At 44.6% G+C, this 26,225-nt stretch overlaps 1 protein-coding gene across 1 annotated transcript in view; it reads left to right on the forward strand.

The window, feature by feature from the left end:
* The window catches only part of MCOLN2 (mucolipin TRP cation channel 2), a 566,096-nt gene that overhangs the window by 71,958 nt on the left and 467,913 nt on the right, over positions 1 to 26,225 (forward strand). The window contains exon 2 of the mRNA XM_078645573.1: positions 18,954 to 19,110. Within this exon, the coding sequence (XP_078501699.1) occupies positions 18,954 to 19,110 (157 nt within the window). The remainder of the gene's footprint in view (positions 1 to 18,953; positions 19,111 to 26,225) is intronic.

Genomic DNA, 26,225 nt, shown 5'->3' on the forward strand with positions numbered 1-26,225 from the left:
CTTTTCCTCCCATGTGCAAAAGGTTACGTTTTATTATTGTGGGAATGTCATACCAATGCAGATGGTCTCCGAGCCTAGGAACATATGACACATAAAAGTCATTTGCCCAGAATAACAGGATGTTGAGCTGAAGCTGGGACTCAAACCTATTTCCATAGTACCTTATTAGGCAGCTCTGACCCTAACATTACGTCCTCTCAAGGTTCCTATCTGAGAAAGATGCCTCACAGTCCATGCAAACATAACCCCCCATCCCCATCCCCCTCACCAAGGCCTGAAAGACACGGGAGCGAAGGTGCTAAGAACAGGCACACAGCAAGGCCAATTCACTAATTCTCCCCCTTTCTCAGCAAATTATAGCTTCAGGGCGCTAGCCTTGACAAGCAGGGAAGAAAAGCAGAGAGACCCTTAGGCACCATCCAATCGCCAAATGTCTGCCTTCCCAATCTGATGCTGGGTAGTGTGTGAAATCTCCCCCACCCCTCCTCGCAGACTTGTGCTGAGAGGTGCATTGGATCTTGGGGGTCAAGCTGTAATTAGATTTGTGGGGTAGGGGATAGGCTCAGAGTTCCACACCTACAGTGTGATTGACTGGGCAGGGTCTGATTGGGCCCTTCACTTTTCACGGATGGGTACAGGGCATCCACAACCCTGAACAGCCCTTGATTGATGCAAATGAGCCACTGCGGGATGCTCAACTGCGGCTCCATTCAGAGGTGTGCACTGCCCCTCCCTCCATTGTGCCTTCTCTTTTTCAGCAGCAGTTCAGCAGAGCACTTTCTGCTCAATAGCACAGTCCCCAATGCCATCGAGTCTGCCCTGCCTGACTTTCCCCTAACCGTACCGGTACTGTCCTTGGCGAAGAAAAAGTGCCGGTACTCAAAGGGAGAAAAATAAAAAGTGCCGGTACTCCGTACTGGTGAGTACCGGCCCATTTAAAGCACTGTTTACGATGTGTGAACATACATTCGCAAGGTCATCTCTCTACTGGGCCTTCATTTCTGTACTTGTTCGTGCTGTCTCACCAAAAGAAAACTGGAAATCCCAAAACAAAATCACAGGCTTGAAGTCTGTGCCTGACATAGTGTAGGAATTGTTGATAAAGGAAGGAGTAGGAAGAGGAGAATGAAAAGTAGTAGAATAAGGGCTTAGAAGTGGACCACTAGGAGGGCTACGGTGACCAGAGCCATGAGGACTAGGACAAGATGATCCAGGCCCAGGAAGACCTAATGTATGAGGACCCTGGTTACCAATGTCAGGGGGGACCCGGAACAAATAGACGATGAGGAAAAAGACTATGTAAAACAGCACTAGGTGTACCATAATCAGTGTGAGAAGGATCAGGAGGGGCAGCAGGATGTGGAACAGGGGATCTGGACCCAGTGGACAAGGCCTCGAAGAAACAGAGGACCAAATCTGGAAGGAACAGAAAGCCCTAGACCATAACAAGGAGAGCTATGAGGGCTTGTGCATACGGATCAAGATCAGAGGGATGTGAACAACCAAGGCCAGGAGTAGCAAACACTAGTAGAGAGACCAAAGAGAACCAGTACCAGGAGACCAGTGTATTGAAGGAGCAGAGACAGAAGGGCCAGGACCACATACATTGGATCAAGGGGCCAAAAGCAAAAGCACCAGAAAGACCACAACCAGGACCAGGGCTAGCAGGACAAGGAGGCCTTAGGTTAGAATGACCAGAGGGTTATAAATGATGACAAAAGTCTAGGTCCAGTTGGACCAGGATCAGAAGGCCCAGGAGTGTCAGACTCTGGTGGATCCTCAACCAGGTTGACAAGAACTACATGCACCATGAGTGACCCACAACATAATAGCTAGGAGAACCAGTGCCAGAGGGATTAAGAAGACCATACCCAATAGGATCATTATGAGGAGGACCGTAATAGAGGGGCGCCTGGTTGGACAAGAACAAGGTAAAATAAGCAGACCAGGTAGACCAGTTGGAGTAGGATAGGGCAGGAGACTAGGAGAGCTAGGGAAATCAAGGCCAGTGGACCTAGCATCAGAAGACTCAATGCAGGAAGGCCAGTTAAAGGAGTACCAGACGTAAGACCAGGACTACGCGGAACAAGATGACCAGAATCAGAAGGATTAGGAACTGGCAAATGAGGGAACTAGATAAACTAGGGGAGCTGGAACAGGACTGATGGACAAGCATTAGGAGGATGAAAAGGTCCAGGACCATGAGCCTGTGAAACAGAAGACCCAGGATCCAAATGACTAGGGGCAGGAGTACGTGGGAATGATGACCAGTGAAACAGGACCAGGAAGTTCTTAGACTAGCCCGAACTGAAGGCCAAGGAACATCAGAAGTAGGCAAGGCAAACATGATCTGTGATGGGGCAAGTTATTGCACAGCCAAGCTGGCAAGGAGCAGGGCGACAAGGGTAAGGAAGATTAGGACTAGAATGAAGAGGGCTAAGAAGATCCAGACCTGAAGGGCAATGGCCAGTATATTCAGGGCACTAGGATAAGGAGGACAGGGATCAGGGCAGACCGGGTGGAGCAGTATTAAGGGCACCCAAATAACCAGAGCAAAACGACTAGGTAAACTTAAGGGATTAGGACGAGGAGGACTGGATACAGGACTTGGGGGCTAGATGTAGGTAATCTGAATTTACCGATTCTTAAATACCGAATTTTACCGATTCGGTATTCAAAAATCGGTAAATGAGATGTAGGGGAAAAATCGGTATTTTTTACCGAATCGGTAAAATTCGGTATCGGACTTTCGGAAAATACCGAATCGGTAATTACCGAATCGGTATTTACCGAATCGGTATTTCCCATTCATCCCTATGGGCCAAAAGGCCCATAGGAATGCATTGGAAATACCGATTCGGTAAATACCGAATCGGACAGCAAGCAAAAGTGAAACTTAACACAACAGCCAATCAGGTGCAACCACCCTCCCCCTTCCTACCAGGAAGTGGCTACACAGGCAGCTACAACTAATTAGAAGGTTCTGGAGAGGCAGTTGGAGCAGAGAGACTGGGAGCAGCAGCAGACAGAGTTTGTGCTCTTTTAAAATTTAAACATGGCAAGCAGCAAGGACACAGAGCAGACAGAGAAAAAGAAAGCTCAAATTCAGCAGCATGGAGCTCCAGGTCCTTGTGGAGGAGGTGGTAAAGGTGCACCACAGACTGTTTGGAAGGCATTCCCTTAATGTGCCTGAATCAAAAAAAAGGAAGCATTGGCTTGAAATCCTAGAGAAAGTAAATGCAGTTGGAGTGACCACCAGAGTCATTGAAGATTTAAAAAAGAGGTTTTATGACCCAAGGAGCCTCACAAAAAAAAATTAGCTGACCACCACAAGCAGGCCTCCGAAACAGGTGGAGGAAAGAACACAGCACCCCCCTCACCGACCTGAAGGAGATGGTAGCCACAACCTTGGAGCCTGAAAGCGTCCATGGACTGGGAGAAGTGGACAGCTTGGCGAAAGCCGCAACTAGAAAAGGTAAGATGCATGCACAGCAATCCCCCTCACACCCTCATCCATCCCTCACCCCTTGCAGCTAAGTTGCCCCAGTGTGTCTGTGCTAAACAGTAGCAATGCATCATGGTACATGTAGTCAGTTAATGAAAGAGCATGTCACACAGCACTGTAACCACCAAGTAAGGCAAATGAATGCAAACGCAGAAATGAATGCAGACATAATGAAGGGCAGGCAGCATGTAATAAGTGCAATTTCATATGTTTAATTGTAGTGGCTGTAAGACATTTGCACCTAGCTGATATGTGCTCATATGTCCACAGGTCACACATCCAGAAGGCAGTCTAAGGAGGCAGAAGGCACGGCACCCGAGAGGGATGACAGTCATGAGCCAGGTCCCAGTGCATCACAGGACACAGGTGTTCCGAGTGGGCAGCCACCTTCCCAAGAGCCTGACATCAGTGCAGAAATGCAGGCCTCCCCAAGACCTTCACAGTCCCCACTATTGGTTTTGTCACCCGAAATGCCAGCATCCCTTGAAATTGAAACACCGGCTGCACACCCTAGCAGGAGGCATGTCGTTTCCCCACTGATTGTAATGGAGACAGCTGCTGGTGAAATGGTGGGTGAAGAGTCACAAAACTTGCCTGAGGCTGACATCTCTGCCACACTGCAGCCCAGCACAGAGCCTGTACCACGTACCACTAGACGCCGCACAGTACAAGGAAGGAGTGTAGGTGCACGTGGGGAGGGGTCCAGTGTCTTCCAAGACCTGGAGGGATCCATGGTCAGGATTCAGAGGATGCAGGGCAAGGGCATCATGTCCTGTCAAAGACAAATGCGCAACCTCAACATCAACATGCAGGAAATTGGTATGGGCATCAGGGAACTGGTGGAAGTTAACAAGAGCATGGCAACAGGCATACAGGACATGACCCAATCCATGCAGCAACTGTGCACAAAACTGGACTCTGAAATAACATCAAGGCGCAGGGAGAGGCAGCGTGCAGAGAGAATTGAGAAATCTATCCACCTCCTGGCAACAGCCACATCCCTGCTATGCAGGCGTAGCATGAATAGTCAGGACGTCCTGACTCAAAACAGCAATCAGCTGACAAGGGGCATAGCCGGAATGACCGGTGCGCTGGAGGCTCTACTCAATGCTCAAAGTGCACAAACTCCTACAAGTGACGTGCCGGACACTGAAGGTAGCACCAGTAGGAGCAGCACGGCAAGCCCCCATGTCGTAGAGACCAGGAGGAGCAGCAGGCGACAGGGTGAGGGTACAGGGCAAATGCCCAGTGAACAGGGTGAGACACATACACCTGCCACTGCAAAGCTGATATGTGCTCATATGTCCACAGGTCACACATCCAGAAGGCAGTCTCAGGAGGCAGAAGGCACGGCACCCGAGAGGGATGACAGTCATGAGCCAGGTCCCAGTGCATCACAGGACACAGGTGTTCTGAGTGGGCAGCCACCTTCCCAAGAGCCTGACATCAGTGCAGAAATGCAGGCCTCCCCAAGACCTTCACAGTCCCCACTATTGGTTTTGTCACCCGAAATGCCAGCATCCCTTGAAATTGAAACACCGGCTGCACACCCTAGGAGGAGGCATGTTGTTTCCCCACTGATTGTAATGGAGACAGCTGCTGGTGAAATGGTGGGTGAAGAGTCACAAAACTTGCCTGAGGCTGACATCTCTGCCACACTGCAGCCCAGCACAGAGCCTGTACCACGTACCACTAGACGCCGCACAGTACAAGGAAGGAGTGTAGGTGCACGTGGGGAGGGGTCCAGTGTCTTCCAAGGCCTGGAGGGATCCATGGTCAGGATTCAGAGGATGCAGGGCAAGGGCATCATGTCCTGTCAAAGACAAATGCGCAACCTCAACATCAACATGCAGGAAATTGGTAAGGGCATCAGGGAACTGGTGGAAGTTAACAAGAGCATGGCAACAGGCATACAGGACATGACCCAATCCAAGCAGCAACTGTGCACAAAACTGGACTCTGAAATAACATCAACGCGCAGGGAGAGGCAGCGTGCAGAGAGAATTGAGAAATCTATCCACCGCCTGGCAACAGCCACATCCCTGCTATGCAGGCATAGCATGAATAGTCAGGACGTCCTGACTCAAAACAGCAATCCGCTGACAAGGGGCATAGCCGGAATGACCGGGGCGCTGGAGGCTCTACTCAATGCTCAAAGTGCACAAACTCCTACCAGTGACGTGCCGGACACTGAAGGTAGCACCAGTAGGAGCAGCACGGCAAGCCCCCATGTCGTAGAGACAAGGAGGAGCAGCAGGCGACAGGGTGAGGGTACAGGGCAAACGCCCAGTGAACAGGGTGAGACACATACACCTGCCAGTTCAAAGCGTGGCCGCAAATGAACAGTTAATACTATGGCCTAGTGCCATTGGACTTTCAATTTCTAGATGTTAATATTTCTGTTGCACATTTGTGCCATTTAAACCTGCCTAGTGACAATATACAACTAAGGTGGGTGGATTCAACACCTGTCTGTGTGTGTTTGCTCACTGTGAGCATTGCTGTGAAATGCTTACTGTAGCACTTTTGTTCTTTAACATAACTAGAAATATACTAAATAAAACGCATTCACGTGCTTTCAATATAGGTCTCTGTCTCATCACTTACACAGAAATAGTTGCGTGTTATTTCCTCACGTCTGTATCTGCCATCACTTGGTGTTAACACTCCAGCAGGTTGTGTTTCAGGCACAGCAATGTCATCGTCATGATCCTCATAGTCTGACCACTCCACCTCAGTACCCCTCTTTACAGCGAGATTGTGCAACATAGCACAGGCAGCAATGATCTTACAGCAGGTAATGGGGGTATACTGCCTTGCACCTCCGCTCTTGTGCAAGCATCTGAACCTGCTTTTCCAGATACCAAATGTTCGCTCAACCACATTCCGTGTGCTCTTGTGTGCCCGGTTATATCTCCTTTGGCTGGGTGTTGAGGGGTTGAGGTAGGGTGTGAGTATGAAGGAGCGGAGGGCACATGCACTGTCTCCTAAAAGGTAACGGGAATACATTACTCACATTCATTCATGTACTTCTTACTGCAATAGTTGTCATAGGGGTCACACACTGTGTCTTACCTAGGAGGTATCCTTCACCAAATTCCCCTGCAGTCAGCCGTGCACAGATGCCACTGTTTTGAAATATATAGGAGTCGTGGGTACTCCCAGGGAATTTTGCCACAAGGTCAGTAGTGGCGAACTTTGCATTGCAGATCACCTGCACATTGATGGTGTGGGTGGACTTCCTATTCCTGTATATATATTCTGTGGCAGCAGGGGGACAAATGGGAATGTGCGTGCCATCAATGCAGCCAATTATATTGGGGAAACGTGCCATCTGGTAGAAGTCAGATTTTGTTTGGACCAGTTCAGCATGGGTTGCAGGAAAATATATATAATGCTCCATCCTCTGTAACATGGCGTCAAGGAATTTGTGGAAAAACCTTGACAGGCTGCTCTGGGTCACCCCACCTACCACAGCAACCACACTCTGGTAGCTCCCTGACGCAAGCAGGTGTAGGCTGCACAGCACCTGCACGTGGGGAGGAATAGCATGTGCCCTTGGGGTAGTGTGCTCCAACAGTGGGTGTAGGTCCCTGATGAGTTCTGTGATGGTGTCTGGGGCCAACCTGTACCTCTGGAGTATCTCTGCCTCTGTGAGCATGAACAGGGTTATCCTCTGTCTGTACACCTGCTCCTCTCTATGCCATTCCCTCTCTCCTTCCTCCTGTAGCCGTAGCCGTCTTGCAATGACATAAAATGCCGCCATTGTGCAAGAAGATTTGCATTTTGGGTCCATTTTTATAGGTTGCACCTGTTTACCACCTGATTCCAATCCATGGTAAATACCGACTCTTAAATACCGAATTTCAAGCAAATTCGGTATTTCTGAGCTTCCCTACATCTCAATATCCATTTTTACCACTTCTTATTTACCGATTCGGTAATACTTCCGATTCGGTATTTTACCGATTCGGTAAATTTACCGATTCGGTCGATATTCGGTCTCCTACATCCCGAAAGCTCAATACCGGTCGGTAACAGCCGAAAATACCAATTTTCGGCCGTTACCGACCGGTAAAGGCCTTCCTACATCTGGCCCTAAGTGGCTCATGGTGATCAGAACCTAGGGGACCAGGGCTCGGATTGCCAAGAGGGTCAGAGCAATCATTACAAGTTGCAGGCCCAGGGTGAGGAGAATCTGAGGTTAGAAGGCCAACCAGCATCTAGAAGACCAAGTGGAATGGAAAGTGGTGGAAAGGAGGACCAGGACCAAAATGACTGTGCTTAAGGGGACCTGTACAAGGAGAACCAGGATCAGAGGGCCTGGATCAATGGCTGCAGTACGAGGAGGACTAAATGGACAAGGAACAGATCCAAGAGAACAAGGACAACCCATGTCAGGAGGACAAAGACTAGGAGTGACAGGACATGAGAAGCTAGATTAACCAGGACCTGCGGTACTATGGCTAGAAGGTTGATAGTGGGAACCAGGACAAGGTGACTAGGACAAAACAAATCTAGAGGACACAAAACCAGGAAAAGAACACACTGTGAGGAATAGAAAGACCATTGCTAGGCAAACCAGTCTGAGTGTGAGGAAGACTAGGTGGACAGGAACTGAAGAATATAGAAGAGTTAGCCAGGCAACCAAAGCCAATGGGTCAAGAGCTTAGAGGACCAGGGCAATGAGGACCAGTGGGACCACAACAAAGAGAAAAAAGAAGCTCAATTCAGAGGCCCAGACTGTCAGGGCCTGATATATCAGGACAAACAAGACCAGGATGAGGAGGAAAAGGAGGACCAGGACAAAGAATGGTAGGATGACTGAACCAATGATGACCAAGCTGGGTGGCTAAGAACACCTAAGAACAGGATTACAGAACAAGGAGAATCAGAATAAAGTGGACAAGTTAGTTAAAGTTCACTACGAGCAGGAGGACCAGGGCCAAGAGTATTATGACATGTTGGAGAAGGACCCAGAAAGTTGGTCAGGAGTAGGTGACTTGGGCCATTAAGACCAGGGACCAGATGGTGAGGAGTAGGGGAATTAGGAGGATTAGAATTCGCAGGACTAGGAACAGGGCTAGGGGGTCCAGAGAGGTCCGAACCAAGCGACTAGGGCCTGAAGTTCCAAATGGAGCAGGAGGACTAGGACCTGGGGGCATTCGGGTCAGGCTGGTGAAGATCAAGGGAACCAGGACAACCAATGCCAAGAGGACTAATGAGACCAGACCAAGAATTAAATGACCAGGCCCTGCCCAAGAGGACCTAATGAGGAGGACCAATGGAGACAATGCCAGGTGGACCATAAGTGCCTGGGCAAGGAGAATCAGGATGACCCAAACCAGGAAGACTACACATGTCAGCCCTAGGTGAACCAGGGCAAGAGGGCTAACTAGATAAGTGCTCAGCAAACTAGCAGGATCAGGAAGATGATCAATAGTACTAAGATCATGAAGCACTGGAAGGGCTAATACAAGAATGACCTGGGCCAGGAAGGACTACAACCAGGACCCCAGATTCAATAAACCAGTAACAGGGTTAACGGAACTAGTTAGACCATGTTACAGGATGAGGATCAGGAGAACCAACAAAATCCAGAAAACAAAAACTTGGAATTGGACTAGGAGGAGGACCAATGCCTAAAGGCATGGAATTGAAGGAAGAAGACCAGGGGGACACCGTTATGAGTCTAGGCCACACATACTAATATTTTCCATTTTGGAAATGGTTCTCATTCATGCTTCCTATATTGCCAACAACTAGAAATCCCACCTCTTAAGCCCACAAGGTTTGGAACTGGTAAGTATTTGCTGAAAAATCAGAGCATACAAAGTGAATAAAAAGACGAGACTGTTGCATGCTGACCTCGGAGCGTAGAAGACGTGATCTGATGCTGGCACATTAGTCTAAGGGTGTTTCTGAGGGCATAGGCACTGAAACTTGGCAAAGGAGTTTAAAGGTTGACAGGTGAAAATGTGTAGTCTTTGAAAGATGGCAGAAAGGTTTTGTGAAACTCAGATCTCTGAAGTCAGGGTAAATGGCAAAACAAGGGCTAGGGATATAGCAATTAGCAAAGGAATGAGCAGAAGGGGGATGATAGAGGCTCCACATAGATTGTCTCAGATAGCCCAGAGAGGTATTCCTTGTGACCCGCTGATCTTTACGCTGACATTCCAGGTGTCTGTATGTGAAGTGGGTATGTAGCAAGGGGCAAATTTAGTAAGAAGTCACGCAAGATAGCATGAAAAGTTGCTGTGCTTTGCTGCGTTTAATGACCGGAAGAGAGCAGAAATGTGCCAAGTCTTTTAACCGCATGCGTGCGGGCGGAATTCCGCCCGTACGCTGGGTTTTTTAAAATCGCACCTTACGTGACGAGCTGGGCTCGTCATGAGGGTGCGAGGAGGCTACGCCATGACGAGCCCAGCTCGTCATGAGCGTCGAAGGGGTTAAGATGACTTATTTATGCTATCTTCCTGTGCTGGTGCACTGTGTGCTGCCTCGTGCCAACAAAGACACCCTTTTGCCATGGAGCAAGGGTGCCTGCTTTATGAATAGGATTGTTTTGTGCAGAAAGTGGCATCTTCCTGCACAAAACAATCCTTTGAGGCATTTTCCTCTTTCTGTGCATGCTGCGGAATCCACCATGCACAGAAAAAGAAGTAACAAAGAAAAATACAGATCTTTCTCCTTGTTACGCCTCACTTGGGGAACGCACAACATTTTGATGCAATCCTAGGTTTACTCACTTGAGTAAATCTGGGATTGTGTCAAAATCCATGGGTGGATGCATGAGAACGCCCATACTCCACCCATAAAACGCCTTCTCCACAAAGCAATGCAAAGCAGAGATTTGCGCTACCTTGCATTACTCTGGGTTTACTAAACCACGCATAGCCACACAAGGTGGCTTTGCATGGCTTAGTAAATCCAATTTAAGAGGTGGTATTGCCTTGCTTAATGCAAGGTCAACGCAAGCCCTTAGTAAATCTGCCCCTAAGTACTTGGTAGTAAGACTCCTTGTGTGATATAAATCTTAGATGTGGGATGCATTTTGCTTGGCATGATGGAGAACAGATAAGATGCCAGTTCAGGCTCTTGATGTATGCATACAAGCCCTACACAACGGTGGACCCGCCTATTTGAACGACTGCCTGAACTTCCACCAGACACCTCTGCTCCATGTCCCTTTCTTTAACTCTCACCTCCCTGCATCTGACGTAGCTGATTGGGAGGTCTTCCCTTTTCCAACTTACAGCAAAGACATGGAACACTTCCCTTTCATCTATCGACCTCTCAATCTCTTTCAGAGTTCCGAAAGTCCCTGAAGACCTTGCTGTTCAACTGGACACTGTCAGCGCCTGGATACCCTTACAGGCAACAAGTATCGTTCTACAAATATACTGTTTGATTGAAACTTCAATAGTGGATCCACATCCTCTTTCTGGAAAATGACTATTAAGGTGGGACTGTAAAATATTCAGTAGGTCACATGAATGGAGATAACAAAATGTCTGTTTATTCAGTCTCTTATTTCTTACAATATTTGAAATAAAATCAGTGAATGCAAATCTCTGCGAGTTTCATTTCTTCTGTGCCATTGATGCCAATATGAATATAAGTAACAAGGCCCCCCTGATAAATTGGTAAAACCTTTCCTAGGACAGGGTAAGTATACAGTAGAAAATAAATTCCTAGGCAACCAAACAATTCAATATATGAACCAATAATGATGGACTCCGTGTAAAAGATCAAATTGCACATTATATTTGGATGAAATTATTTAATTTTCAATTATGTGAGTACATGATGACACATTCATTATATTAAAATACAAATGTAATGACTTTAAAAACCATATTTATTTCAAATATAATTAAATATCATAAAAATGCAATTAAAAAGACTTAACATGCTGCAGAAGTTAAGTCTTCGCGTGTTTCGGCGCTATATGCGCCTTCGTCAGGAATTTCCACAATTTAATCTGAAAACACAAAATATATACTGAGAACCAAGATGACATATAATAGCAAATACAATGTTATGTTACAACTGATAAAGAATTACACGGAGCTATACATTCATAATCGTAATTCATGACATTTAGTAAAAGCCTTCACATTAACAGATCAATATTCATAAAGACCGTGCAGAAAAATCTGTAGATAGAAGTTGAAATAGAGTGTGGAAAAGATAAGATCAGAGAATCCCAATATTACCTATATATCACCTAAGTGGTGAATTCTATTGTGCTTACAGTAAGGCGATTGATCGTTGGCAAGGAACTGGATGAAAGTGGTGGTCCACTTTTTTAATCTTTTCTGTGATAAAATCTTTGCATTTAAAGTCTCCCAGCTATTTTCTAAGGAGCTTTCTATTTTGATGATTCTTTATCATCCAATACGATGAAGGTCTAATTATAGTTCATTCTAAATCATAATAATATAAAGAAGAAATCTGGTAATATCAGTCACACTACGGTGTGATTCCATGTTTGACTAGACCTTTTTATAAGATTTACCTGTTAGGGATTAAAAATTCTATCTTGCTTGTCACATATATGTGTACGTGGTGATATATCTAAAGGATATAAAGGTTTTAATTAGTACCAAATACCTCATACTATTCCTTCATTTTATTACTTATTAGCTAAATAAACAAGGTGTTGAATTCGAATTAACTGATATAAAGCTGAAACTGCAGAACGGTTTAAGCAATTGCACGCTGAGTTATGCACTACTCACTGTATTGGCACTGAAGAGGAAATTCAAGATTATTACTCCCATATCAAACTGCCATTCCTCACTAACCCACATCGTGAGTTCCTAATGAGGCCTATAGAAAAATATGAAATTCTGTTGGACCTATCGGATATGAAAGCCGGGAGTGCCCCTGGAGTGGACGGCTTCACAGTAACCTTCTATAAGGCGTTCCTTGATCTTTTAATCCTGTCTGAGTTCTTCGACGACATGTGCATCTCAGGCACTATGCCCCCCACGATGAGAGAGGCCGTTATAGTAGCTATCCTTAAACCGGGTAAGCCGCCGGAGGAGTGTGGATCCTACCGCCCTCTCTCTTTGCTTAAAGTTGACACGAAAACATTTGATAAAATTCTAGCTAATCGATTAGTCCCCCCTAGCTCAGATACAAGTGGCCCCAAGCAGGCTGGGTTTGTTCTGGACAGGAACCTCACCTATAATCTGTGCACTGTGTTTGGAGCCTTACAACCTACCCGGCTACACTCAAAGGCGGTCACGGTCTTCCTTGATATGGAGAAGGCCTTTGACTTGATCATACAAATGATAGGGGTGCTATACAACTCTCCCTTTGCCAGAATTAAAATAGGCAATCTGGTGACTGATCCCATCGCCACTACCAGAGGGACGCAACAAGGTTGCCCGCTCTCTCCCATATTATATGCTATAGTGGCCGAACCTCTTGCCTGTGCGCTGAGAGAGTACTACAGCCACAAGGGCATTAGATTCCCGAAATGTGAGCTTATAGTCTCCACCTATGCGGACAACACGTTACTGTATGTCCGCAATCCTGAATGTAATCTCTCTTCAGTCCTGTGGGAGGTGGTGCACTTCGGCGCACTGTCGGGATTGCAAGTCAACTGGCCTAAATCCATAGTTTCTCCCACTTACACCAGCCACGGCTCCCTTCGAACTAGACTACCCACTACAGTGGTTAATGGAGGCGATTAGATACTTGGGTATCCTCGTTCACTCAGATTCGGAGACTGTATTTTGGGAAAACTATGGCACTGCTGTCAGCAGATTAGAAGATGATGTTGAAAACAGAATTAGGTTGCCTCTGTCCCTGCTGGGCCGAATTTCAATCATGAAAATGGTTGTGCTACCACGGTTTCTGTTTCTTTTCACAAATATCCCAATGGTTTTGATTAACTCCTTCTTCCAGCGAGTCACAACATTGATGATAAAATTAGCCTGGGCGGGTAAACAAGCGAGGGTTAAATGCCAGACACTTACCTTACCATTTGGGAGGGTTGGGTGCGCCAGACTTAAACTTATACTATAGAGCCACGCAGTGTGCACACGCTTATTACTGGTTTCCTGGCCCACTGGCATTACTTACTACACTTGCAGGCAGGAGTTATATTGTATTCTCCAGTCGTGCCAATTGAATGGGCCCGCTGGCTGCTGCTGTGCAGCGACAAAGGGGTTATCCGCGCGCTAAATTCACTGAAAATCCTGACGGCAGGTGACCTGTTCAACAATGGGGTAGCCAAAACGTGGGGAGAACTTTAGCACCAGACTGACGGTAACACTCTGCTCCCTCAATTTTAATTCCACAGAACATGACAAGCACTATGCCACATATTGGGGAGGACCTTCAGGAACCCCTGAATTGCAGGAACTGACCTATACTATCAAAGCAAAGTCGCCCCGCAAGATTGTTTCTAACATTTATAAGTTGCCAATGTCCCATAGGGCACACCATTACACGAAAGCCAGGCTAGACTGGCAGCGGGATTTAAAGCGGAATATTGATGACCCTATGTGGGCTTATTGTTCTAGCACACAATGTGCTTCCTTGGACGGCAGACATAGGCTGATCCATTTTAAATACTTAATCAGAGTACATCACATGACGGAGAGGCTACACGGGTATGGACTGAGGGATAATTCAGCTTGTGAGAGATGCAATGAGCAGACCGTGGATTTCTTGCATTTGGCCTGGTCCTGCTCGGGGATGCACACATTTTGGGATCTGTTTTTAGTGAACTGGAGAAAATAACTGACTCAACACTTCTCCCAGACCCTACATTAGCACTACTGGGATATTTTAAGCAGACGTCCAAGGGGGTTCGAAGGATGGTTGAAATGGGACTGCTACTAGCAAAGCGCAGAGTGGCGATTAGCTGGTCACGAGGCCCTACACCCACTATGGCTCAGTGGTCACATGACATTCTGTACTGCAGCACCCAGACTGAGAACTTCAGTGATCTTTTAACCCCCCTGAGTGGGCCTAAGAACTTCTGGGGGCTTTACACAACATGCCTGTCCACTAAAGAGACTGACATGACTGATTCTGGTAACGCCATACAAGTCTGCAACACTCTTACTCCTGCTATTTAGCTTGCCTGTGCCACCTCTATTCAGACGCAAGATACGAGGAGACATGCCGCTCCTTAATATAAGTTTCCAATGCAACGCTCCTGCAGAGCTGGGAGGGACTGTGCCACTAGAATCAGTGCAGTACATGGGTATTCCACCACAGAGATATACAAATGTGTAACTTCTGTATGTACTATGTATTCTTGTAGTCAACTGATCATACTGTGCGAAACTGGCTTTTGTTATGCTGGAACACCGTGCATCAAGATTGTTATTTATAAAAGCTTAATAAAAGCTAAAAAAACAAAAAAATTATATAAAAATGAAACCCCGAGCTGATAAGATATGGGCAATCCACTAGAAAGGCGAACACCCGTGAATTGAAGGATAATTTCTAAAAACAAACGCCAAAGCAAATTTGCTACTAAAATTATTAACATTCCCTAATTTGTACTTTGTACTATTTCAATCTTATTATTGGTTAGCTAAAACACGATTTTTTTTAGTAATATTATTACCTTTTTAATGGTACTTCTTGAGTCGGGTGCCGTGCTGAAAAGCTACAGGCTTCTTCTCAATCGCATTTCGGACATCAAACTCCAACGCGTTCTCTATGGTTTTAAATATTAGACTGTCTCTTTCAAATGTGGTAAGGGAACTTGAGAAGCTGACCAGTACCATTAGGAAATCGATTATTATGTTTTGGGTTTGGCGATTTTTTTAATGTTCAAGTATGCCTACTATCTCTGACTAAAGTCTGTGGGCATAGGAGGGGGGAATCTGTCGAAGATTGTTAAATGCACTTCCCCCACTGTGAATATGGTATGGCTTTAAATAGTGTTATTGCTAAGCTGGATTTAGATTTATTACACTGTGCCACTGATGAACATAATGTGAAACGTCCTACATTCACAGGCAGAAATGCAATGTCCAATATTGATCACATCATGATTTCATGTAATAGTGTATATTTGTTTTCACTACCTTGGATTACGGATCGACCAACCAGTGATCATAATAGTATTTCTCTTTATTCATTATGTTGGGGTTTTAAAGATGTAACCGGTGTCTCTTACATCCCGTGTATTGCCCCCACCAGACCGAATGGTGTCTGGATAAAATGGGCTGGCTTGGACCCATCTAAAATCAGTATGATGTTATTATGCAATGCCAGAACGAAATCCAAGTTTGCTTAGGGGATGAGGTTGATTCACAATTGATGCTCGCCAATTTCATTAAGATCAATAACACTGTTAAGAGCCTATTGACGAAACCAGTCCGCGGAAATAAAAAATCTAAGGTGGGCTGGTTTAATGAGAATTGCATAGCGACCTTACATCGCCTCAAACATGCCCTGGGGTGTAGCCCAAGAGACTTGGATTTAATTAATGTTCTACATGCAGAATATGCTTCAGCCCTAAAAGCCAGGAAAGTGAAGCTTCAAGAAATAGCCTGGAATGATTTAAGCCAGGCAGCAGACACTAAACATAGTAAATTGATCTGGGATACTGTTAATAGTACCTTTTTGAAGGGTGATCATTTTCCAGAACTTAACTCCTACATTAACTGCAACTCCTGGGTAGAACATTTTTCAATTTTTTTTTTATCCAATTGATAGAGATGCACCTTCCACTTTGCCTACCCAATTTCCCACTGACTGGCCAATAATACCCCTATCTATTAATATAGAGGAGGTTACAGAGGGTATAATTAGTAGTAAGGGGGGTAAGGCACCGGGACCCGATGGGGTCCCGATAGACCTTTATAAAAATGAAATGGTCCTATGGCCCCCACTTTTAACTAGATTCTTTAATGCCACCGTCGAGACCCAATTTCCATCATCATGGGGCCAGTCAATCATAATACCAATTCACAAGAAAGGAGTAAAAACCGACGTCCGTAATTACCGCCCTCCTTACTGGATTCCTCTATTAAGCTCATGAGTAGGGTCATGCTATCAAGATTAGAAGCCTGGGTTACAGAGAAGTCGGTCCTTACACAAGTACATTATGGATTCAGAAAAGGAGTAGGCACACTAGAGCAGTGTGTCAACTTGGATCTTTTGATCAGCAAGTATACCCTAGCAAAGAAGGGTAATTTGTATTTATGTTTTGCTGACCTCAGCAGTGCTTTTGATTTGGTAGACCATTCTATTTTATGGCCCTCATTGTTAGAAAGGGGTGCACCTAAAGAAATAGTTTATTTTTTGGCAAGATTATATGGAGAGCTGTCAAGTAAGGTGCGGGACGGTTAGTTAGGCGAATATACCCCCCTTTTTAAAGTTAAGAGGCTTCTAACAGGGCTGCGACCTAGCACCACTACTTTTTTCATTGTTCATCAATATGTAGATGCAGCCCTGAAATTGTTCGAGTCAGATGCGCCGAGGGTGGATGGGAACCCTTGTACGCTGATGATGTGGTTTTACTCTCTCGCACCCCCATTGGATTACAGCATCTTATCGATAATTTTACTGCTTTCATTGCTAAAAGAAAGCTTTTAATTATTAAATCGAAAACTTTTGTTAAGGCTTGCGGTAGGAACCCAATAACATCCAGATCTTACCATATAGAAAGCTCTAAGGTCCAGATAGTCAAAACATTTTGTTATTTGGGTATTACATTTGCAGGGAACAGGTCATTGGCTCAGGAACAGGAAAATGCTTGTTCTAGGATGTTGAGAAACATCAATGCTATTTTTAGATTTTTCTGCTAAACTGGGCCATCGACGTATCAAAGATATGTTGACAATCTATGAGATATGATGTGTTACTGCAGCACTTTATGGGCAGGTGTATGGGGACATTGCCAAGGTAATCTATTACAACAAACTGAAAACTCATTTTTAAAACGCTTGTTGTGTGTCCCTTTATCGGCCTCTACAGAACTTATTCATCGTGAGGTGGGCATTAAATCTATTTCAGAAATGTCTTCATTGCGCCCTCTTCTACTATGGAAATCTATATGGTCAAAAGAGGAGACAATGTTCACCCAATCTATCATACGAGACTGTCTCAAAATGGAGAATTGTCTAAGAATACCTTGGCTTAATTATATCTCTTACTGGTTTAAACTCTTATTTAATTGTGATATTCGGCTGGAACCTGAGTGTGGATTTTGTTGCCAGAACGGAGATAAAATTGATTCTATTAGCCCATAAAACAGAGGCCTGTTCCCGTGTTATCAAGAACCAATCAACCTTTATTTTTTTATCTGCAACTGGATCTTAAACGGGGTTTCCAATCTTACCTGACAGTCGTGACAAGAGCATCACATCGATTTGTGTTGACACGCTTAAGATTGGGTACCATACATCATCTTGTTAATTTCCCAATTATGAAACAGTGCTCTGCTCGACCATGCCCATGTGATGGAGTTTCCCGACAAAGCTGCTGCCATATGTTATATTATTAAGTTCTACTAAAGACGCCATGAAGTTGCTCCTTAGATTAGAGGACCCAGGATTGTGTTTTTATTTAGCTACATTTCTTCTGAAATCTATCGTTATTAAGAAATCGATGATCATTGACACTTGACTGTACGATTTTTAGGGCATCATGTAACTTTCTGCATTTGCACTTTTTGTATTAGGACCATATATGTTTATGTAAATCGCTAGGGTCCATACATGAATCAGGCACTCACACTTTGTATCTGGATTATTCTGTCTAAGAACCCTCATGTACCTATATTTTATTAACTATGTAGTCTCTATTTTATAATTATCATTGTATTGATTTATGATTGTACTGCTTATATGGTTTTTTTATTTAACCGAATAAAAGCTTTCAAATTGGATGTGGTAACATAGCAATGACGGCATGACGTCAGTGCGTATATCTTGTGCACAGCTAACTTGCCCATTGGCAGATACCTTTTACTAAAGGCAAGCTGACAATTTAAAAACTAGAATGCGAACCTAATTCTAAATATTATATTACTGTTTCAAGAGGTTTTTCATCTTGTCCAAGGATCTCTAGGATATTCTGCTTGCAATTGCCTCCATATGCGAACAGACACGCTGCCATGCTTATCCTCTATAAATGTCCGTATCTTTGGTGCTGGGCTGTCAAGTGATCCAGCAAGAAAGGAGGATGTTAAAAGTACATTGGTATTGCAAAAATATTCTTTCATTCAAGACATACAAGACCAAATGAAAAGCGGGCCTTGCTATATTTGCCTTGCGTTTAATTGCTTTGATTTCAAAAATATTTTCCAAAAATACCTTCTACTATTTTTTTACTGGACTTGGATCAAAGGATGACTTTATGTTTAACATTTAAGCCAGTCAATGTACAATCTATGTGATAATCTGTCCACATTGTTATATTCCCAAGAATGTGTTTTGATGAGCTGTTTTGCCCGATCTAGAATGACTGAACTGGATTCTGAAAAGGAGAAAGAGGATGCTTTAAGGAAGGACCTGATGTTTTACTTTATGAATCCATGTGAAAAGTACAGAGCTAGATGTCAAATACCTTGGAAACTTGGTTTGCAGATTTTAAAGATAGTTATGGTTACTACACAGGTAAGTTTTTTACTTAATTTTCTATAGCAATCCTTACTGGATCTTTTACCATTTTAATGTCAATTGCTGTAATTCCTTAACCTTAAAATGTAGCTATTCTTTTATCCCAATGTGAACTATTGTTTGTTTATTGAATGGGTCAAATAATTTCGTGGGGTGGGGGGGGCTTGATGGTTGTTCTTTATTGGAAAGTGTCGAAGGTGTTTATCTGCTTTTACAGTTTATCCATTGCTTTCTCTGTCCTTTAATCAGCATTTTGTAATCTCATCGCAATGTCACAAGGGCAATGTGGGGGCTTTAAGTTCTATTGCTACTGAAATTAACCTTGCAGACCTCTTTTGGAACCTTCCAAAGTTTGTAATTTCTTCGTTTTTCTGGCATGTTTGTCAGCTGGTGGGTGAGGACATTGTGGATGTAATTGGCCAATCACCTCTCCTGTCTCTCAGCTAATGCTAAAAGTAAACTGTATTTCCCAGTGTGAATGTGTTGTGCAACCTCTTTCTGTATGCTTGAAAAGTATTTAATCCCAATGTGTTTCAAATATTTGATGCTTTCCATGTACATATTTATAAGAATTGTAATTGTTTTTCATTTTATTATTGAAATAGACACAGATTTAAATATTAACGTTTTGCATGGGCAACCATTTCGTTTTGGGCATTCATATAGCTTGGCCTAGCCGCAAGTGGCAGTGAAGCCCTTTGCATAGCACCACAATAGAGTCTAGCCAACGTGAACCCAGGAAAGGCAAAACGTTAGTTTACAAAAGCAGAACAGAAGGGGGCGGATATGTATGTGATGAAGCAGGGAAAGAATTTGCTCTAGGTACAAGTGAAGTAGGTTTTCCTTTAAAATATACAATGAATACAAAGTGCTAGTGCTTTTTATCAAAATATACTAATTTACAATCAATTATTTAAGTGCAACAACCTTCTCTTTCTTTGGAAGAGGACACTAATGTGGAAAATATTGAAAAAGCAAATGTCAGGTCTAGGATTAAAGTGGGTGATGGAGGGTACGACTGAGAAAAGGAAAGATTTCATTTGATATGAAGCAATATGCTAACTTCAGGTGGGGCGGTTGTTTGAGAGATTGTCTCGTATCCAAAAATGAGTATAGCTGTCATAGGTGTGTACATAGTTAACACCGATTTCAAGTACTCAAAATGGAACAATCAAAACTTATCTTCAAATGAGCGGAGCCTCTGGATATGTTGACCTCTGTTTACAGGTTTCACTTAAACCTTTACCAACATTTATGTGAGCATGAAGCTTTGCTTAAGAACTTTTCTAAGATACTGATTGAACATTGAACCTAATATCTCAGAATGGTAGATGTAAAGTTCTTAGCAGACAACTTGGAATTATTGGAGCTTGTAGGCCAGGGTTGCTACCCTTAAAACATCCTGGCTTTAAAGAGAGTATCAAACTGAGCCCGTGGGAAAGTTATAGAAGCTGGAATAGCCATGTTTTTTAGATGTTTATTAAAAGATGCAAACTTTGGAAGAGAATTCCAATATTTTGCATTAAGAAAGCAAAATGACCACCAAGGTGAGCAAATGTGATGTGAGAAGAACGGGAGAAGAGGAGCGCATGGAGTGAGAAGGAATGTAGAGCTGAAATGTGTTCCTGAGATCTGGGGGGGTCAACATTGTAAAGGGCCAGGAGGTAAAAAACAAAGAAAGTAACTATGATGCGTTTTTTGTGGCTGGTAACCAGTGGGCAAGTATGGGGTGATTAGACATGAAGGCAGAGGAGGAGGTCCTAAGACAAGGTGGGAAGCAGCTTTTTGAACAGTTTGAGTACAGGATAAAATAGGGGATTGAAAAGGTTTTCCTTGTTAATGCTGGGAGGAGAGGAATGATTTTCTGGAGCATTCACAGGCAATAAACACAAGGACATGGCATGGTCAATTTTCCTGGAGAAGGAGAGGACTCGAACACAAATCTTAGGGTATTTACAAAGGTGACAGGAATTAGTGTAGAGCCAGTCTGAGGCCCACCAAGGCAATGGCCACACATTACATTTAAAAACTTAATGTCATGGTTCTGATGCTATACAAAAGAGAATTCCACAAACCTTTTAAAAGATTCTGCATACAGGGGAGCACAAGGAACATTTATTTTTAACCACTTCCAGAGTAACAGTTCTTAACGTGTTGTCTGGGGACCCCTACAGGTCCGCAGCGCCTACTGAAGAGGACCACGACTGCCTAGTAAATAATAACATTATTAACATATATATATAAATAAAAAGCGAAATGAAACACTGGAAATTTAAACCGATCCATAAATGTGAATGAATTTGAAACCTGAGCCTAAAAATTAAGCTAGAGTCCTCTGATTCATTCGTGGTAGCAGTACAAATGCATCGAACAGAATACAATATGGACAATGGATTAGATGGCCTCACCTAAACTAAGCAAAGCATCAGCCATCCAGTTAAAATGAAAATTTGGAGTTGTATATTTATTTAAAATTTCATTTGTGTATTTGTTTAATAAATGCTTGCTTCTTTTTTGTGTATTGTTTTGTGGTTCAAATCATCGAAATTGTTTAAGCAGATGTCCCCCATTTCCGGCAATCACCTAGAGGGGTTACCCAGATTCCCATAATGATTATTTGGGGTATCTGGCTGCCAGGAAGCCACAGAAATCAAAAGGTCCTCAGAAATCAAAAGGTTAAGAACCACTGCTATTGTACTAAAGACATCACATTTTCATTCATTACCATAAGTACTGACTGCTGGTCCACTCTGCCCCCATGGAAGCACACTGTTCCACCACACAACAGATGTAACTCCCCACAAACATAGTTTAATATACCCTTCACTACTGCTCTACCTCTGACACCACTGATACCCCCTCACACTGTTTCAGATCACCGGGTAGATGATCGGTACTCAACCCTCTCCAGGAGAGCAGCACCTTTGAATTATGGACTGGGCTCCCAAACATTGAGTGCAGGGAACTGCCAGGCACAATGGATTTACAGGAGCAGCCTGGCAGCAAAATCAGCTAGACATAAGGAGGTGTTCTGTGGAGCAAATCAGATGGGAGAAAGGGTACAGGCCTAGAGGTGTCACCTGCTTGAAGGACTGCGTGCACCAGTGACCTCTGCAAGACAAGGGGGCGCTTTCAGCCTGAGGATGACCATGTGGGGTTATACTGTTTGGAGCCTTTTGCCTTCCACTTTCAACAACACAGCCTGCCTCCTCTCCCAACAGGTCTTTGGAGCAGCATAAGAGCAGGTTAGCAAGTTTAGATGACCAGCCAGTAACATTACCAAGGGCATAGGGGAGCCATTGACCTCTTAATACATTGTGCACCAGGGGCCCCTAGAAGGTGGGGTTGGGGAGAGAAAATAGTTTAGAACAAATGTCCATTTGATAGCATGAGTGGGTGAAACTGATGTAGGTGGCCGTGTTCTTCCACAGCAGTACAGAGTTGCTGGGCAAGCTGTATGGATGACTGGCAGTAGCATCACCGGAGCACCAGGCGTGTTTAATGTGAGCAGCAGCCTAACACATCAGCAAGGGGCCCTATGTGTGCTCTATATTTGGTAGCTACAACGATGCAGCAGCATATGAGCCATCAGTAGCTCTGTCATTGAACTATTTCTTTGTGCTGCAGTCACATTAAGAAATTACCCCATACCTCCTCAACAAAGGAATACTTTAAAGTCAGCAGTACAATGCTGTTAGACCTGGCATCCTTGGTGCTGTCTTCACCCAAACCTTTTGACTTCTTCCCTCATGTTTTCTGAAATAGTTGTTGTTGGCATTAGGACTTAAGCACTTGTAAGCAGTGGTAAAGTGCACAAAGTGCTTTTGCCCACTCCCGCAAACACGGTAATATTGGCTTACATGCAATTGACACATGTAATTTACTTTTAAGTCTCTAGTAAAGTGGTACTATATGTCCCCAGGGCCTTTTAATTAAATCCTACTAGTGGGCCTGCCGCACTTATAGTGCCAACCACTTTAGTAGCCCATTGAAACATGTCTCACTCCTGCCATTACACACTATAGTGTAGTTTTTTAAATAGCTTTTTCGACCTGACAAAATAAACCTTTTACCAGGCTCAAGCCTTTCTTTTTAATGCATGTAAATTATTCCTAGGGCAGGGTGCATTGTATTTAAAATGTAGGACATGTGTTTTTAAGTTTGACATGACTGGTAGTGAAAACCTACATTTGCTGCTACCAGAGGACAACCCTGCTGTTGGAGGCATGCCTCAACCCCCAGAGGACTGCCCTGCAGATATGTCTTTCTGAAGGAGAACTGGACCCTTGTTTCCAGCCTATCGGACTGATTTAAAAAGTAAGTTGGCTAACCTCCTGTTCTAAGCTACGAGGGCACATCAAGCTCCAAAGGCCTCCCTGCAACTGCCCAGCTGATCTGTTGTACTGGACCTGCTTGAGCCCTGCTGGCCTCCACTGGAGCAAGTTCCTGATCCCCAAGAGGTGCCTCACCACAGGTCCTGACCCTTGGCTGGCATCAGAGAGAACCCCTCATGGCCTAACTGAATGTTTCACCAAATCTGACCCAAACCCCACAAAGCCTTACCGCACAGCTGAAAGCTTCATCAAAACAAACGCTGAGCGCTGAAAATCCTCCCCGCCACGCCTCATCGGAACCTATGCCGGACGACACAAAGCTTTGCAAAGCAACACTGTAAAGACCTGGCACCAAGGACATTAGGTACAACTCGCAGCGCATAGCCCCTGCTGGCCACCCAGTCCCCGTGCTGGGCTACGAATGGGGCAGCAGTTGAGATGTTGGGATCCAAGCGTATCATTGTAATTGGACTAATTGTTGTTTCCATCTGTGTTTACCCGCTGAGCACCTCGACAGATGTGGCGCAGAGAGCGAGTAAATGATCTATCTTTGGACGCTGGAATTATGCATCAGGGGACCACCAAAATATGTGGCACGAAAAGGCAGATTATGCAGAATAATGCAACACTTTTTTTTTTAGAGTATTACTTCATTATTATGTAATGTTTACAAGTGCTAATACTGCCTGGGCAAATATTTCGCCTCATTGATACTAGTTTAACAACCCAACACAAACAGAAGCAACTGAAAAATAGCCAGTTAAACTTGGCGAAGGGACCCTCACGGCGTGCAAACACATGTCGCCACGTTTTTAGAAGCTTTTGAACCTCTTGAGTTTGAAACATTTTTTTTTTTACAATTTGCAGATTTTTAAGCAGATGATGGATTATGTGGCAAATATGATAAATCCATAATTATGTGAAAAAGCAGCCCATAAGGCATTGCTGGGGGCTTAAGTTATTTGTATGAATTAGGGATGGCGTAGAGGAAGCAGTCTTTGAGTGTGAGTGATCAAGTAGAAATAGATGTCTGAGAGGAAGGGAGGGAGTGCGTGATGGTACAGCAGTAGAGGTCTTTGAGTAGGAGCGAGTGACAGCATAGAGGTTGAGATCTATGAGTGGAAGCTTGTGATAGCACACATGTACAGGCCTTTGAGTGGGGTATGGCGCAGAGGAAGAGGTTCTTGGGTGTGAGTGGGGGAGGGCTCGGAAATAGAGGTTTTGGGAATGGAGAGGAGGTGGGATGACGTTTCAAGAAAGAAATGCTGCGAGAGTTTTAAGAATACTGAGGAGATAGTGGACTTGCTATAAGATGGGTCCCGGCTAAGGATAAGTCCGCCTATGTAACACTCCCTCTGGGCCTTGCGACCTTCCCACCCGGGCTGACAGCCTGTGTGATCCACTCACCCTCACTGTGGCAGACAGCGCCGTTGATGCACTGCTGATTTATAATCTGGTTACTTTCCCTGGGAATGCCTGACAGCAGGGGGCGACTGCTCTAAACCGCGCAGTCGCTTACAGCCAAAAGAGAAAAGCACCGGGGGTGACTGCCTGGCTCCTAGTCTGGAATGGAATCGATGATAAAAATAAGTACCAAGTAGTAATAGAGATTGGCGGTCCTACTAGCATTCTGTACTCATTTTAAGCAAACTGTATAAAAGACCCTTTCCCAGCGGTGACCTAGCAAAATGTTTATTTCATGCAATGTATGTTAGTGGAAATCATAGGTTGGTCCAGAACGTCACTGTTGGCAGACAGAACCCGTGAATGCCATAGCATTTAAAATGAGGGATCGGAGTGGCTCAGTATTGGCTATGTTAAAGGGCGGATCTGCGTGAGTCAGTCTTGGCCGGGTTGAAGAGTGAATAGCAGTGGGTCAGTGTTGGCTGGGTTGAAGGATGGGTAGGTGGGTGTGGGTTAGTGTTGGATGGGTTCAATTATGCAAAAGGCCACACTAATCTGATGTTTTTATGGTCAAGAAAGAATTTAAGGTATGTCGCTTTGTTAATCCCTGGATGTCCATACATAGCAGAGAGCCAGGCCTGCAATTCCACAGACACTCGGTCATCAGAGATCATGCGGATGCAGATGAGTAGAGCCGTAGGAGTACCTACAGTGTGTAGACCGATCCAGATGCCATGTTCAGAATAGCATCTTTCAGCATGAATATTTCAGTTTAAGAAGCTGTACTGGGCCCTTTCCGCTCAAGCAGGTCCCAGCTTCACCACTGCTTGCATCCTTTAACCCCTTCCATGCTCATGACGAGCTCAGCTCGTCCTGAGGCACACTGGAGCTGTGCTAATGACGAGCTGACCTTGTCATGAACAATGGGATTATCATTCAATCAGCACAGGAGGGGAAAAGTCATAGCAGCTTAAGTGTTAAGATGAATATGCGTCCTGGAGACATGGCGATCTGTGTGTGCCTTTCACAATGCTTCACCACGTGACATGCATCATTATGCGGGTCTTAGAGTAACGAAATCGACATACAGCAGGCCTGCTAATGTCCACGCTGGCGTCTGAAGTATTAGCCTGCCGGCCTGCCTCGGATGCACCGGACACAGATGGGAGGGGGTGAGGAGCGGGAAGGGGGGGCAACGTGGGGGCCGGGCCGAGGAAGTTAGGGGAAGGGGCATCCCTCACATCTGCTGCTGTTATTCTGGAGCATGAGCAATGCAAAGGCATTGTTTGCACCCTTTCACAGAGATGAGTGGTTCGGCGTGAGGCGGGTTAACTCTGGGTAGCTAACCTTAGGAAAAGTCTGATTTAAGAGACG

This window comes from Lissotriton helveticus, chromosome 1_1 (assembly GCF_964261635.1).
Source record: "Lissotriton helveticus chromosome 1_1, aLisHel1.1, whole genome shotgun sequence".
Lineage (NCBI taxonomy): Eukaryota > Metazoa > Chordata > Amphibia > Caudata > Salamandridae > Lissotriton > Lissotriton helveticus.